Source organism: Apis cerana, linkage group LG5 (assembly GCF_029169275.1).
Source record: "Apis cerana isolate GH-2021 linkage group LG5, AcerK_1.0, whole genome shotgun sequence".
Classification (NCBI taxonomy): Eukaryota; Metazoa; Arthropoda; class Insecta; order Hymenoptera; family Apidae; genus Apis; species Apis cerana.
Window position 1 is genome coordinate 9,521,116 of NC_083856.1, and position 16,500 is coordinate 9,537,615.

The 16,500-nt window shown below is 40.7% G+C and overlaps 1 protein-coding gene and 2 long non-coding RNA genes across 6 annotated transcripts in view; 2 read left to right on the plus strand and 1 right to left on the minus strand.

Annotated features, from left to right (window-relative positions):
• The window catches only part of LOC107994456 (dynein regulatory complex subunit 7-like), a 116,772-nt gene that overhangs the window by 31,480 nt on the left and 68,792 nt on the right, over nucleotides 1–16,500 (minus strand). Inside the window, exons 1-2 of one of the 4 annotated variants that reach the window (XM_017051390.3) lie at nucleotides 12,074–12,653; nucleotides 11,648–11,744 (exon numbers count right to left, since the gene is read on the minus strand). The exons of 2 other annotated variants lie outside the window; for them this stretch is intronic. In XM_017051390.3, the coding sequence (XP_016906879.1) occupies nucleotides 11,648–11,653 (6 nt within the window). In that variant the 5' untranslated portion in view covers nucleotides 11,654–11,744; nucleotides 12,074–12,653. Of the gene's footprint in view, nucleotides 1–11,647; nucleotides 11,746–12,073; nucleotides 12,654–16,500 lie in introns of those variants that run through there. One more of the 4 variants, XM_028665087.2, reaches the window with a different exon arrangement.
• On the plus strand, nucleotides 1,293–3,546 carry LOC114577053 (uncharacterized). Its single transcript, XR_003696793.2, has 2 exons — nucleotides 1,293–1,424; nucleotides 3,241–3,546. It is a non-coding gene; the product is annotated as an uncharacterized LOC114577053 (long non-coding RNA).
• LOC133666097 (uncharacterized) lies at nucleotides 5,172–11,974 on the plus strand. Its single transcript, XR_009829714.1, has 2 exons — nucleotides 5,172–5,692; nucleotides 10,902–11,974. It is a non-coding gene; the product is annotated as an uncharacterized LOC133666097 (long non-coding RNA).

The window sequence follows — 16,500 nt, forward strand, 5'->3', positions numbered from 1 at the left end:
CTCGTTACTTTATTTTTTATTTTTATTTCTTTATTTTTTTTTTTTGTTAAGAGATTATTTGTAAAAGAGAAGATTTATAAGAAATATCTTTGTTATATGTATTAATATTATAAAATATTTCCAATATGATGATTCGTTAAAACAAAAGTAAGAAAATAAATTATTATTATCGATAGTTTATACAATGAATTGACTCCTTTTTCATGGTTAACAGGTTAATACGAGAGAAATAATCTATATGAAATATATATATCTCTGAATTGGTTAAGAAATTTATTGACGTTTAAATAAATTTATAAAAATAGAAGAGGAACTATAAAAGATTACGATTCTAAATAAATACATAATTGAGAAATAAAGGAATAATTATCTTCTTCCAACACGATACGATTATTCGATCGCTATTTCGAACGAAAAATGTGCCAAAATTGAACCAAAAATTTGAATTCATCTTTATTACTTTAATCGATTCTTGATCCTGTCCACAGTATCAATCTCTCTAAAAGAGCATCACGATTGATTTTGATATTCGTCGAAGGTTATCGGTGTATTTCTGATAAGCGCGGTTCAAAATCGGCGTGGAAACCGGGCAACTGCACAATGACGTATGCCAGTAACTGCCGGCTACTGGTTTATTAGGCATGACTCTACCGCAGCACGATCATGTCTTATACGCGTCCTCTATAATGGTTGGCCCGGCTGCATGCGCTCGGTACACGCGTTTCACTGCGGACAAAATGTCGACGGGGATTGCTCTGGGATCGATCGTTTCCTCCGCCTCTATCCGCACTCGAGAATCGATGTTTCGAAACCGAACTTAACGAAAATCCCCGATTACGTATTTATTCCTTTTACGCTCGAGCTCTTCTCGCAGATACGTGCTCGAACGTCATCCCCACCACTAATAGGAAATCCCCTCTTGAAAAGCCTAGTAACGTCACACCAAAACACAAGGCATCTTAAATTTCTTCAAATGCTCGACCTCTAGATCTTTCTTCACTTTTTGCGCGTTGTTTTGTTTACATTTTTGTCGTCGTAGGCAAAGATAAAACGAGGATAGAGTTTCACGTCCTTTCCAGATATTGTTTGTATTCGTCTTGTTTATACGTCTTATTGACGTCTTATACGTATAAATTCATATCTTTGGTATCGTTCGCGTACTTTTTTAGTTCGTTCGATCGATAGACGAGGATCGTGGGAATCGGTTGAATCGGTTGACACGGAAACGCGTTCACGATTGGTGACGAGAAGTCGCGAGAATGGACGAATAAACGAGGGTTAAACAGTGCGTGGAGATCGTTAAGCGTTGGGTAATGACTCGACTCGAGAAAAGTGGACGGTGAAATTATTCTCTATCGTGCGAATTTGTCGATAGATTTAAGAATTGTTTGGATTCTGATTTGATTCTGAGGATGGTTTTCAAGGTAATTGTAGGGGATTTCGATGTTTGCATATCTGATTGTACTTACATTTAAGATTGTATTTGAATTTGAATTGGGAGTTGAACAAATTTGAATTCGAATTTCGAAGTTAACATTAGAATCGACTCGTAATATCATCTTAAATATAAATAACTGATATAATATAAATAAATAAGAAAAATAATTGTTTTTCATATCTTGAAAAAATCAGTATTAATTTTACCAAAAAGTTCCTCTGCTTTTTTTTAATATTAAAAAAATATTAAAAATTAATATTAAAAAAAATATGAATTCAAATTCAAACAAAAATTTAATTTCAATTTGAACTTTTTCAAATTTATATAATTATAATTTCAAATTTCGAGAGTTTCAAATTGAATCCGATATAAAAATTTCAAAATAAGACATCTAAGAAATCAATTCAATTCAAACCAAATTAGTTCAATAATTCGACAGTCAAAAACAAATATCCGATGACATCGCGTAGAAAATTGAAATTTTTACACATGGTTCTAATTAGTAGGGGCTGTGAAACAAGCTGACTAGTCGATAAGGCAGGTTGACGCAAACTAGAGAACAGCTCGCAACTCATCTTCGATGTCCGATGCGATCCTTTCCAATTAGAAAATCGAGCACACGACGGGTAACACCCCAGATCGATTCTTGTTCGGCCATCCGGGTGGACAGTCTCTGGCTCGCACGGTTGGCACACAGAGTCGTTCCGCGCGACGTATTTGTCAAAGGAACGGGCAGCGAAGCGTGGCTCGGTTTTTGCCCGCGGACCGCTCGAGGTGTGGCCGACTTCTTTTCCCCCGTGGCCGGCCTCTCTCTCCGTACCGCTGACGATCCAGGATGAAGATACCGACTGGCCAGGGCACACGGCTACGGTTCGCGTACCCGCCATTACCTTCTTCTTCTTCGCACGCGGCTCTTCTCGCGCACCAACATGGCAAACCATCTTCGGTCGATGTGCTCAAAAGACTTGGATCTTTAGATTCTTCATTCTTTAAGTTGTGAAATCTAAGCTATAGTTGAGGTTAGGAAGAGTTATTTTTTTTCGTAGGATTTGTACGATTTGATGTAAATTCCATCATGCGATAATAGCAATCGTAATCTTGAGAGTTGAAAAATTTAATCCAATATTGTTTATTTATAAAAAAAACAGAAAATTAATTTTTTTTAAGAATATTATAAATATATTTTAACTTGGTATCTATTTTGTACATTTCATGTTTTCTACTTCTTTTTATATTGTTCTGAAAAACACAATGATAAATCCGATTCGAGATGGTACATTCGAGACTGTTCCTTTGGACTAGTGGTGCTTGACGAAGAAACAACAGCTAGGAACAGAAGCGTTCTCCTCGCATCGTTAGACTCTGTTCTAATCGCGGAACTAACTCGCGTAGATGCAGTATGCGGTCGTGGACATGACGGGATAAATGAAGTATGGTCCGTGAATAAAACGAGCAGAAACGGTATATACGATATATCGAGCGTAATGAGCGGCTCGGCGATGATTTCGGAGAAAGTGGACACGCGGCACTGCTCGGTACCGTTGTTGGAAATCGCCTCGAAAAGGGCTAATAACTCTGACTTGTTTCTTACACACAGCCCATGAGAGGCTCGAACGATTGTCGCCTTACGAAACTGGTTCGCGATTTTCTGAAAGTAGAAAGTAATCGCGTCGATTCTGGATCGTTAAATTTTAATCGCTTTAAATTTTATAATTCGAAAATAAAATTTGTAATTGCATATTCTCTCTTATATTTTTTCTAATTATAATTTCATTTGTCTTTGAGTTGTTTAAATTTTTCAGAAGGAAGTAACAAAGAAAAAATATGTTTGCGATAGAGTGGAGAAAATAAGATGATAAAAGATAGAGATTTGAACGATTACAGTAGGTGGAGACGTTTCGAGGAGAATGGTTACAAAAGTTAGAATCGGGAAGACGTAACAATTGAATTTCGAATTAAATCTCAGGAAATTCTGAGGAAAGAAGATGATTTGAAATTCGCACGATAGATATAAAATTTCTAAATAATTTCAATATTCTATTTTACAAAATATATGTAATATGAAATATATGAAATCGAAAATGAATAAAACTATAAATTTTAAGAAACTTCTTTTTTCACGAAACTCTTAATTTCCACATTCGGAATATTAATAATAAAATCACACGTAAGAGTTTTCTTATCGTTTTTTTATTCGATCCTTAACACTTAAAATTCCTCAATTGAACACTTGCAATTGAAAACTTTTTTCGTCGCGATCAGTGGACGATATCTACGAGGAACAAAGGAAGTGAGAAGGAAGAAAATAGAAAAGGAGAAAAAGAAAGAAAGATAATAGAAAGAGAGAGAATTGGAGGGCGGAGGGCTTCGCGGAATTGAGATGCTTCCTAGCAGCGGCTCGATTTCGAAATATCCCTCGCGTGACCCTGTTTCGAGAAGGGTCAGCGGGGATCGATTCTACGGGGCGGCCTCGCGGCCAATGGTCGCCAGAGCCAGACCCGCCTGTGTCGGTCCCGATCGTCGTCCGCCTTAATCGATTATAAAAAGATCGATTACGCGCCGCTCGCGTGAGCGAATCCGCCTTCGAACCGTCGAGCCTGAGCTGCTGCTTTTTAATTAACTCTATAATCTTCGTGTCACTTGGAACTTACATAATCGTGCGTCTCTATCTTTTGAAATTTTACTTTAAATGTAGAAAAGTATTTATTTATTATCCGCGTTTTTCCCATAAACAGATAAACGTTCATTTTCAAAAAATAAAAAGAACATATTGATATTTATTAGTATTTTTTTCTATTTATTTTCTTTATATTTATAAAATATGATGAAAATACGTAATATATATATTATTTATTAATGTATTAATATATTATATTATTTATAGTATAATGAAAATTTATGTTTTCCTCTCTCTTTCTCTCTGGAATTTCATTCACAATTTCAATTGAATAAATATTTCATTGAGTCCTGTCTAAAAAAATATTTATTATCCTCTATCCAATACAAGATACATCTTTTCACGAACGAACTTGTCAGAACAAGGATCTCATATAATTCCCGTTAATTCAAATTACATTGACGAGCGCACTTATCGTAAACAATATTCAACCTACGTTTACGCGTTATACCGTAACTACACACTCGATAGTTAAAAGACCCATCATTGAAAAAATTCAAGATCCCTTCCCATGAATCTTCAGTGAAAAAGCACGCGTCTCATAAACCATTTTGCAAGTCGATAAAGAAAAAAAAATGCCAACGTTCTACTCTTCCTTCTCTCGAAACTGATCCCTTCAGAAACGAGACAGCAGCTCAGGCATTCTCGGCTCGATAATCGATCGAGCGAAGAGGAACGCGGCGATCGTCGCGGCTCGTGGCACAGAGCGACGACCGGTTTCCTCTTTAATCCGTCCACGAGACGAGAAAGGCGGTCGCTCGGTTCACGGACCAAATTTTCAAGAGGATTCTTGTTACTCCCCTTTTCCGTGAAACGCGACGACCAGACACACTACTCGGTCCGAAGAGAAACGAAGCCCACCCGTTCCAGAGTCGCGGCTGGTCGGTCGTGCGTTTTCGCACGGAATCGCGTTCGTCGAAAGGAACGTGAGCCCGAGAAACGACGAGCTGACCAACCAACCCGAGCTAGCCAGTCACCAAACGAAACGACGACACGCTGAGCAAAACGGAAGAGGGAACGACAGAGAGAGAGAGAGAGAGAGAGAGAGAGAGAGAGAGAGAGAGAGAGAGAGAGAGAGAGAGAGAAGTAAAGGCTGCTTCCTCAGTGAGCGTGGTTCGCTCCTCGTGACCGGAAGCGCGGCGGGTCGAGCCCGGAACACGCCGATCTCGCCGATTCCCTCTTAACGGTATATATCGCTGCGATCGATCGTGGGGATCGATCCTGCCGCGTATACGTTCTCGCCAGACCTCTCGTCCCCTCCTTTCCACCATTCCCTTCTACATTCCCTTCTCTCTCCTCTCACCCTTCTCTACCGTGCATTCGATCTTTCCTCTTCTCATTCGTGCACAGCGAACCTTATACCCTGCCCGAGTCTCTTTCTTTCGTTCGCGATCCGCAACGATGGCCAGAGACCCAGATGCATTCGGACGCGCTATCTTTACGCGTGTCGCGCTACGAACACGGTCACGGAGAGAAACAAGAGCCAGAAGGGAGAAAGGAGGGAGGAGGACGCGAGATTGAATGTAAGCATGGACGAAAAAGAAGAATTCGAAAGAACGGAAGATTCGTAATAAATGGTAAGTGCGGAGTGGGGAAAGAAAGGAAGGAAGGAAGGAAGGAAGGAAAAGGAGGTAAAGGGAAAGGGGAGGGATAGTTCGACGGTGGCGCTTGGCACGCACACACCGATACGGATTTACGAGCGGTTTCGGGCAATCGCGAATAGAGATTAGGCCGGTAATTAACTATGGATCTGGTCTGCAGGCGAGTTCGCGAGGCAGCAGGAGTAGTAGCACAGAGCCGTGGAGACTCGCCTCTCCTATATACATAAGTGACCCCGGTTCGCGGAAGCCCGTAGCGTGCTCACTCACACGCGAGCGCGCGACCGACCGAGACGAGAACGGTGAGACAAAGACAGACTCGCAGGTAGCAAACGCGTGTCGGACAAGGAGGACCAACGGCTTCGCGGTCCTACCCCCCTAGCGTTACATGGGGCCAACGCTATATGTACACAGGCTGAACCAACGGACCGACCGACGACGAACGAGCGACCGACCGACCAACCAACCGACCCAATGATCGACCGACGGACGGACGGACTGAGACGACCGCTCGTGTGTTCCACACCGTCGCTACATAAAGCCGCATGGCTCCGCGCCCCACTGCTTCCTCCCACCATCGTTTCGCTTCGACTCTCTTCTTCCCTGCTATTCGCTCTCTGTCGCTCCCCTTTATATAACCACGCGGCGCGGCACAGTTGCCCGCTACGTATATATATGTATATATACGTCACACACTCCTAGTCCGCTATGTACTCCACGACACTGGTCGGTTTAGGTAGCTCTCGCGCGTCCGACAGCGCGCTACATAAACGTTCTCGCGTGTACGCGGCTATGTGCCGATCCCCGCGGATCTATAGGTGCACACGGCACACACTGGTACGGTGGGTCGGTGTTGGACACACGAATACGAAGATATACGTGGCGCGCCACGGGGGAAACGCGTCCAGGAACGCGCGCACACCCACGAGGTTGAACGCGAACGAATCGAGGGGTGTGCGCGACGGACTTAGAAGTGTGTAGTAGACCGTTCTCGGCGGATCTATATGCATGTATATAGATGTGTACATATGTATAAACGTTGGTCCGCTATGTGCGCGTACATAGAGGATGAGGAAGGAGGGGAAGGGGGGAAACGAAGGAGGCGGAGGAGGCGCCCCAAAAGGCAGACGTGCCTGGCATCGACGAGGCCAGAGGCGCACCACCGCTGCCTCGATCTCCGTATCTCGGTAGATCGACGCCTAATGCCGCGGACACGGCATACGGTTGGGGAAAGAGGGTGGAAGGGTGGGAGAGAAATAGACAGCCGGTGGGATGCCGAGGAGGGTTCGGGAAGGGAGGAGGGCTTATATGGGGCCAGCCGCGGGAATATCCTTCGTCGTTCTGCGAATTAATCGCGCGACCCTCCGCCTCGACCGCCTCCTCCTTCATCCCCTCACCCCTCCAAACCCCTCCGAGCCCCTATATCCACGACATCGTGTGCTCCGGCTCGCTCGACCTTTCCATCAACCTTCTATCCTCTTTGTGCGCCGCGCCACGAATACCGACAAGCGATCCGTGATTCGTCCTTATACCCCCGCCCATGAGGAGGATGTTGCCATCTTCGGGTGGAAGTCCAACGGAAGACGTGTCATGCGAACCCTGCGTATAAGCTACGAGGAATTTATATGAAGAAAAGTTTAACGGGAGTATCGAGGATTATCTCTCTTTTTCCGTTCCTTCTTTCTTCTTTTCTTTGGAGTAGGAGAAAATTTTAACATTGCGTGAGATATATCATAACATCGTGTCGTATTCGGGACATGGACTGTGGTTCGGTAGTGACGGGGGCGGGTTGCATTCGTTGTTGGGTTTTGTCTCCACTAGAATTTTAGTCGTGATTTTTGGGACGGCGAATTGACAAATGTCAGTCGTGGGCGATGCTTTGATGTTGGGGACAGAGCGTTGGAACGAATGCTCGATTTCAATATACGTGGGTAAAAAGTCGCGGAATGAGAGGTTAACGTGTCGAGAATGAAACATTTCAAAGAATTATGAATGGGAAGAATGTGAAAACCCTATAAATTTGAATAACGTTTTTTTCTTTTTTTACTATACATAATAAAATTAGTAAATCCGTTCAAAAATCCACAATAATAATTTATATATATGCGAACCAAATGCCCCTCCTTAAACCCGATCCGACCAATCCGACCGAAAATACTTTCGACCGCTTGACCTCGACCTAACACCAAGAATAACCTCCTCCGTAAATTCAACCGGTTACGAAACAAAATAGGTTCAGCCGGAAGTCGTACGCGATAAATAATTTGCCGAATGGTTGCTACGTTCCGTGAATCGCGCGAACGTTTCAATTTTTTCCAATGCATACGTATGTATGTACGTGTGCGCAGTCGCTATTACCAGCAAGTTTCAGCCCTTGAAAGTTTGAAAACGGTCGCGCGACCGTTCCCGTTGTCGCGCTAAGAAATGGATCCCCGGTACATGTTGTTTCGAGCACGCTGGAAACTTGCCGCGTACTCGTTCATTCATGAGCTCTCCACCTCCTCCTCCTCTCACTCCCGTTCCCTCTCTCTCTTTCTCTGTTGTTTCGTACGTGGCTGCGGATTCGCAGAAACTTTGCCGGAAGTTTCAACGGATGCCGGATTATCCGGACGATTGATCCTCTTTGAATAAACGCGCCGCATTTATGTAATCTCGCGAGGAAATTCAAGGCTGGAAGTTTTGTCCAGTACATCGGTCTCGACCATCCTCTTCTCGTCGATTAATCAGTTCGAGTAAAGAGACTCATTCGATATATTTTGATCGAAATCAGAATTTTTCAAAATTTCTCAGTTTGAAAATTTTGTTTTATGAAATTTTATGGCTTTTTGGTTTTAATAATTTTTTTTAGCTTTAAATTTTCATTTTGAGAGAAAATTTGGGTTATTAGTTTTTTTATGAGTGATAGGATAATTAAACGTGACATGTTGAATAGATACATTTTTATTATTATATAAGAAGTTAGGATACGTTTATCTTTGTAAAAACGAAAGAGCGAGAATCTTCAACTTTTCGAGATGTTGCGACGCGAGTCACAATCGAAAAGTTTCACGGGTGACTGTGAGTGGTACAAGGTTGCAGAGAAAACGTTGGCGGGAGCTTAGTCGTTTAACTGTAACTTCTTTTTGAAGTTCCACTTGTTGAAGGAACATAGAATGATATAAACGCGGTCATAGAATTGGTACGATGGCTTGCTCGTAGAGAAAGGTTTAAATCTGCCATCCCCTTTAGCGAGCCGGGCCGACTTTAATAAAGATCGCCTCATACAGCGTGTTTCAAACGCGTGCCTCGAATTTTTAAGTTAATACTAAATCGCTTATCAGATTCTTTCTACGGCTAAGGAAATTTCTTTTTTCCTTCTTTTTTATTCTTTAAATTTTGTATTTGATATAAAATTACTTAATTATGCGACACAGTAAAGAAATATACGAGAATAAAATTGTAAACGAATTAAAAATTCTTCTTTATGTTATAATTTTTTTTTTAATTTTTTACAAAAACGAAAAAAATTACCCAATTTTTTAAAGCGTCAATTTTGCAAATAAACTTTTAATGCCATGTTTTGTTTTTACGAAAACATAAAAAAGAAATAAAACGAGAAACTTCTGCAACGAGTATCAAATCATCCTTATATTAATTGGTGATTAATTAATCGCGAATAGAAATACACAAAAAAATATGAAAAAAAAATGATGGAAAAATGCAAATTTCGAAAAGCGATTCCTGACATCGTACCGACCCAATTTTTTTGCATATCTATAGTTCAAGATCTAAGTCGTTGGATATCCGGCATGATTTGTTATAAATTCAAAAATTTGTAATAAATTGAATTTCTTTTTATCCTCTTATCTTTATAACAAATTTTTAATCGTCGATGGACTATTATAAATATCTTAATCCTTACATAGCTTCAAAATAAAATAAAATACTTTAATCGTTAATCGTTGATTGGCAATTTAAAATTCAATTGTAATCGTTAATCGTTTTATCCAACATTGCATTCAACGTACAAGAAACCAACCCCATCGACTATTCAATCTTAATGAAAGAATCACCGACTTTGTTCAACTTTTCCGCTTAAGATTAATATCCATCGTTAAACGAGGAGCAGGAGGGGGGGAAGAGGGTAGACGATGGTCGATCGTGGTATACGCCGTTCGATCGGACACGCGCTCACTCGCGGCTAGTCGCGGCTGTTCGACAGCTCCGAGCAACAATTTAATCAACGTACCAATTTCATCAACCCTACGGCGATATCGCGGCCGAGGACTTCAGGAATGCCACATACGTCGACGAGGGTGAAAATGGGACCCGAGTATGAGGAGTATGGGATGGTGTGTGCAGAGGATGGGTGAATCGGTGACGCCACAACAATTTCGTTAATGCTCGTCTATGCCCCTCTCCACCACCCATCGAACGATTCTTTATCGCGTATGTAACCAACGAATGTGTAGTACTCTCTATCTCCTCGAATATGGCAGGAAGCCTTTCGGAACGCGGTGTATGTCGCGTCGACATCGCGGATATACACTATCGATCAAAAGTTTCGAATCGCTGTAAGTTAATACGATTTTGAGATTGGAAGAAAAAAGTTAGGTTAGAAAGAAATTGATAAAAATGAATTTGTTTAATTTCGATAGAAAAATTCATAATTGTAATTTTATTACCTATTACGATGGAATTTCGAAAATTTATTACAGCAAGAAAAATTATTGCTTGATAAAATTCGAATGGTAAATTCTTATACTGGAATGTAACACTAAAATAAAAAATGGATATGATATATTTAAGAAAATGATATAAAAAGAGAAAAGAGTTGTAATCGTTATGATAATTTCTCATTTACAACTTACTATAATTTTACTAATAATAGTGCAAAGATAGCATGGATATCTTTATGATATCCATAATACATTTTTATATTATCTAAGTAATATTCGTAGAATTAATTTCGAATGATTATGAAAATTTATATAAAATTTTGTATAGGTACAGTCGAGAAAATAATTTCAAATTTTTGGTCGGTAATGTACATGCACACGTCAAGGAAAGAGTGTATAGATATATGTGGGTGTGCATAAGTGTGCGTGGGTTTGCGACGTATACAAGCATCGCGTGTATACACCCTCTGTTCGTTCCGCCCTAATACCGATACTCGATGCCACACACATATACGTATGTACTTATACAGGATGTACAACGACGACGTCACCGGCCGATAGGAAGTTTCGAAAGACGCTGCGCGCGCCCATTATCATCGCTCCCGTGCCCATTATGCGATCGCCAGCCCCCGCGACCAATCCGGATTTTCGTGACAGTCGAGGCCGATATCGAGCAACGTTTATTTTCTTTCTTTTTCTTTCTTTTTCATGAGGGTCACGAGAATAAAAACAAAAATGAAGAGAACAGTCGAAGAATGGAAGAAAAATTATTTATCTCAAAAATTAGAATTCCATGACTAATGATTATTTTCTTTGTATTTTTTCTTTTTACTGTAGTATCATAGTTAGAAATAGATAGAAAAATAATTTAATAAATAATAGAAAATTAGATTTCTCGGATCGGTAGAATCTTAAAAGTTAAATAATAATATAAAATATGATTTTCTTTCGATATTTATCGATTTTTAATTATTAAATTTATTTAATTATTTATCAAACCGATGAATTTAAAAAACAATCATTGATCACACGATTACACGATTATTATATTTTCAATAACATTATTAATATGCAAAATGTATTATCACACTATAAGTACGATCATCGGCCGCAGAAAGCGAAAGTGATAAAAGAAGTTGCTGCAAATGTACATGCTATGACCTTGTTCCCGAGTTGCAGAGAGTAGCGTGATATATGGGTTCATCGTACAAGGACGTTCAAGGTTACGAGCATAATAAAACCAGAAGTTATGTACCGTATGAATTCAAACACTTACCGACATCCGAGCAATTCCCAGCCTAAACAAACATCTAATCAAACCTCGAACATAACCACTTCATGAATTGAACGCTCTATATCTCCGTTATTCTCACCTACAAATTGCAATATCTAGAGACATATTCAAAGAACAATATTATTAAATTTATAAACAGAAAAAAAAAGAACAAGTAAAAATCTAAAATACGAAATATATTTATTTAAATAAATGAAATTATTATTATATTTTTATTATATTATTATATTATATATTAACTTTTATAACTTATGATTGATTTAAATGAATCTTTTGATGTTGGAAATAAAATACCTATGTTAAACTTAATAATTCAAATAATATTTTCAAATATTTCAAAATAAAAGATAAAAAATCTTAAAAATCGATATAATAAAGTTTTGTTAAATTATATAAAAAAATACATACATATTTTTCATATGGCATGTGTTGAATCGAGATGAAATTTGATTCTTCGTGTTATGAAGAGTGAGGTTAAGTTTGAAGTCAAAATCTTAGCATCCATAATTCATAGGTTCGAGAAGTACAATTTCTGATATTAAATATAATAGAATCGAAGAAGGAATAACGAATATAAGATACTGAATTAATTCTAACAAGATTATGCGAAACGATACAAAATCAATGATAACGATTCGAGATTAATTGCGCGTAACTCGTGATACCCGTTTCGATGTTATAGCGCAATTGCGCACGCGCATATCGGAAACACCACCCAACAGAGTTTTATAATAATAACAGGTGTGAAGTGGCCGGAGCCGTGACGCGATCGTGCCATGGAAATTCATATGACTCGCGTCCTAAGGTATATACATATTACGATGAACGAACGACGGAGAAAGCGTGGAGAATATGAAAGAGTAGGAGAAACCCTCTTTGTAGGTTTGCTCGGTAAACAAATTATCATTCTCAGAGTTCGATCATAAATCACATTTCCAAGGCGGAACTATTTCTCTATTCAAGCATTAAAAAGTTTAACATTTGTGATACGATTTTTATTTTTGAAAAAATATAAATTCTTTCATTGTTATTACTATTGTCATATTTATTTTTTCTTTTACTACAATATCAAATTATCGTATCAAATATGTAAAAATAATATATATATATATATGTGTGTATGTATATGTATAAAAACTCTCTATGAAAATCAAAACATTTGCAGCTATTCTAATATCCAAATCCCTATGGCATGAAAGTGTTGATTTTTGGAAAGATAAAATTGTAAGAATCTTAATAGATATCGATATTTATTAATATTTAAAAGAAAAGAGAAAAACAAATATATATATATATATATATTTTCGGATTAAATTTTCAATTTTTTAATTATTTTGAATTTTATGATATCAAATACTTCATAAATTTTGTTTTTATTTCGCGAAATTTTAATATTTATTTTATATAAATTAACAAAAATTTTTATTCAAAATTGGTGATTTTCAACAGTTATTATATATTTTTTAATTAAAATTAACCAAATTAATTGTCCAAATTAACCAAAATTGTCTAATATTCAAATTCTTTTACCTATTATTCCAATTTATTACGCAACTTACTAATATACATGTACTTACTAATATACATACCAATGTTCGAAATATAAAAGGATGGAACTCGGAGATACCAGAGTGGAGTTTCCAACGACTCTCCGAGTCCATTCTTTCCCAGTCTAGGAGAGCGTTCCATCGAGGCGGAATCGCCGAAATACCGTGACCTAAAATAGTTGGCCCCGCGGAAATTTTGAATGACGATCGACCAGCTAGGGATCGTTCTAGAAATACTTTGAGCCGATTTCCTGATTCGAATCAACCGATCACTGATAAGAATGACGAGTTGTGTGTGTTGAGAAATATTCGAAGAAATATTGATCTAGAAAAAAGATGGATCGATATTGATCGCCAGCTGACGCATGAACGTTTCTAACTCTGGAGAAAAATCTCACGGACGGACAAAAGTGATAAACCAAATTGAAAAAACAGGTAATGAAAAGAGAGGAACAAGCGTCCGCTTGCGTCCTCATCGAAAATACACACATTAGCAAAGGCTTGAGGGCGAATGCGAATTGTCGATGAAAGTATTCGTACAGGTATATATATAGCTGCATCGGTATATGTAATGCGGATACACTCTTACACTCATTACAACTCTCGAAGAAGAGGAAGCTTTGCCGCCAAAAACCACACCCACGCGCTCGTTCCCTTTGGTTGGAAGATTTTCACAGGTATCCTATGGCAGCGTGGAAGAACATCATTGCCTTCACAGTGTTCACCGTAGTATGGGTCGCTCCTGAAAAATTTCGTAGTCTTCCCCCTTTACCACCTTCCGTCCTTCCTTCCTTCCTACCCTCCGTTTCGTTCCGTCGTCGTCGACATCGTCGTCCCTCGATAACCCGGGTTAAAGTCATTTCCCAGCTAGTGCTTGCCCAGCGCCCGTGGTCTCATATACGCTATATCCCGGCACAGAGAAGCGCGGTTCTCTCTCTGGGACATACCGGGTTACGAAGCAGAGTCAGGCTACTAGCAGGCAGCCAGGCAAAGACAGGCAAAGGCAGGCAGGCAGGCAAGTAGGCAGGCAGGCAGGCAGGCAGGCAAGTAGGCAGGCAGGCAGACAGGCAAGTAGGCAGACAGGCAGGCAGGCAGGCAGGCAGCCAGGCAGAAGCAGGCAGCAGGCAGGCAACACGGGACTTTTGGGACGCGTTGTACATGGGTCGCGTCACATCGTAGGTTCGCGATGGGTTGGATACATAAGGGGGAGGATAGGGGGAGCCTCTTTATGTAGCACATAGACGTTGCCTGGCGTTCGTTCGTTGCCGCTCGCTCGCTCGCTCGGCGTGTGACGCTCAAATTACCTCCGTCCTCCCTGCTACGTCTCCCCTCCGCGTCACCCTACCGCGCACACCAACCACCTCCTCCGCCCCTTTCGTCCCCAACGGTTCACCAGTCCGCGTCGCGCCACTCCTCTCGCTCCTGCTCTCTACACTCTCGCAGAGCCGCAGTCGCCCGCTGCTGCGGCTCACCCTCTTTTACCTACCGTCCTCTCCTCGCTCTCCTCTACTCCTCTTCTACTACCTCATCCTCCTCCTCCTCCTCCTCCACCACCTCGTCAAAGTTTCTCCCTCGCGCCAACCTCTCTCTGCCTTTCTTTCTCCACAACCTCTACACCCTATCCACCTTCTCCTTTGCTGTTTTATCCTCTTTTCTCTCTATCTCTCTTTCTCTTTCTCTCTTTTCCAACGGGTTCCTCGTTCATGCTTCTTTCTCCCAATCGCGAGCGCTCTTCTCTGCTCTCTACCTCACGGCGGCGCGACGTGCCAACGAAGCAGAGCAGAGCCAAGCGGAGAATTGCGATTGTCTCGCGTCGTTCGCCCTTCTCGGTCACCGAGTCGCATCGTTCTCGATAGCTCTGCATACTTCGAACCGCACTGTGATCGGATGGAGCGAACTATCACTAATTTTTCCTATTTCTTTGTTCTCTTCTGTTCTAGTTCCTCGTCCCGTTTTTCAACTCGTTCCGTATTCGTGTTCCGTTGTACAACCCTGGAACACGCGCGTCCCGTGACTGAAACTCGCTATGGACGAGAATTCGAAGGAAAATAGATAGAGATACAAAAACAGACGGAGAAAGGGAGATAGAGAAGCAACGGTGCTATAACGCGGCATGCTAGAAGGAGAGCTCTGCGGGTCTGAAACGCGGCCAGCACGACAGACAGGCACCGCGGGTCACCGCCTTCCCTCGTCGTCCACCTTCTCCTTCTCTTCCCTCCAATCCTAAACCATCACCCCCTGTATATTCCCTATCCTCTTTGTACACTAACTATATGTCTCACTCGTCTCTCACTATTCTTTCTCTTTCTACCTATCTTTGTCCTTGTCGATGCCGTTGTTCCGCTTGTCTTAACAAGAAACGAGCACCAAAGGAACGGATGAACGAATGAAGAAAGAAAGAAAGACAGGAAGGAAGAACGAGAACGGAAACTGAAAGAGGAAGAAAGAGACCATCAATGTTTCCTGCTTTGTCGGTCCTTATCTACTAACTGTAAAGTCGCATAGGCTCTCTGATCGAATCGTCCAAACGGGAGGCGCTTTCCCCTTCCCTCCTCGCATACCAATTTTTATTATTAATCGTGTATTTCATCCTAAATTCAGTCGACCTACAAACAGACAAATTTCGCGAGGATTGCCAACGTTGTACGCTGGGCTGAAGTGTAGGGACGCAAGGAGAGCTTGAAATGAAATGGTATAGGTAGAAGAGGGGGGAGCAGTATAGTCGAGAGACTCGAAGCAAGAGGGTAGCGCGTGTCCTTCCCTTGGTTTTCTTATTTTTCCTTTTTCCCGTCGCCTCGCTGCGTTGCCGGTAATTTACCGGTGTCTTGGGGTGCGTTCGTTACGTAATTACGTGCCGCCTCGTCCGCTCGTAAATGGTTTATAAGGGAGAGCCGAGCGAGGATCGCGAACCATCCGAATGGACGGATGTTCGGCGTGGGGAGAGTTTTGACCGAAGAGAGGTTACGTGTGTTATCGTACGTGTATACAGGTTAGGTTATTGTTAAATTCAAGATTGGGATCAAGTTAATCCTTTCGATGATACGAACTCGTATACGTGTATTCCGAGGAAATTGTTTCATTCATGTATCTGTATACGATCATTTGTTATTCGTTCGATATTATCTTTCATCTTGCAACTAGAGATGGAAATAAAATAGCGTAATAAATTGGTTTTGTATTTCATGTTTGAGAAATAAAATGTTGCTTCTCCCGTGTAAATACAATGCAAAGCAATACTATTATAATATTATCCATCTAATATTCTTTGTCGCAAAATGTTTTATTATA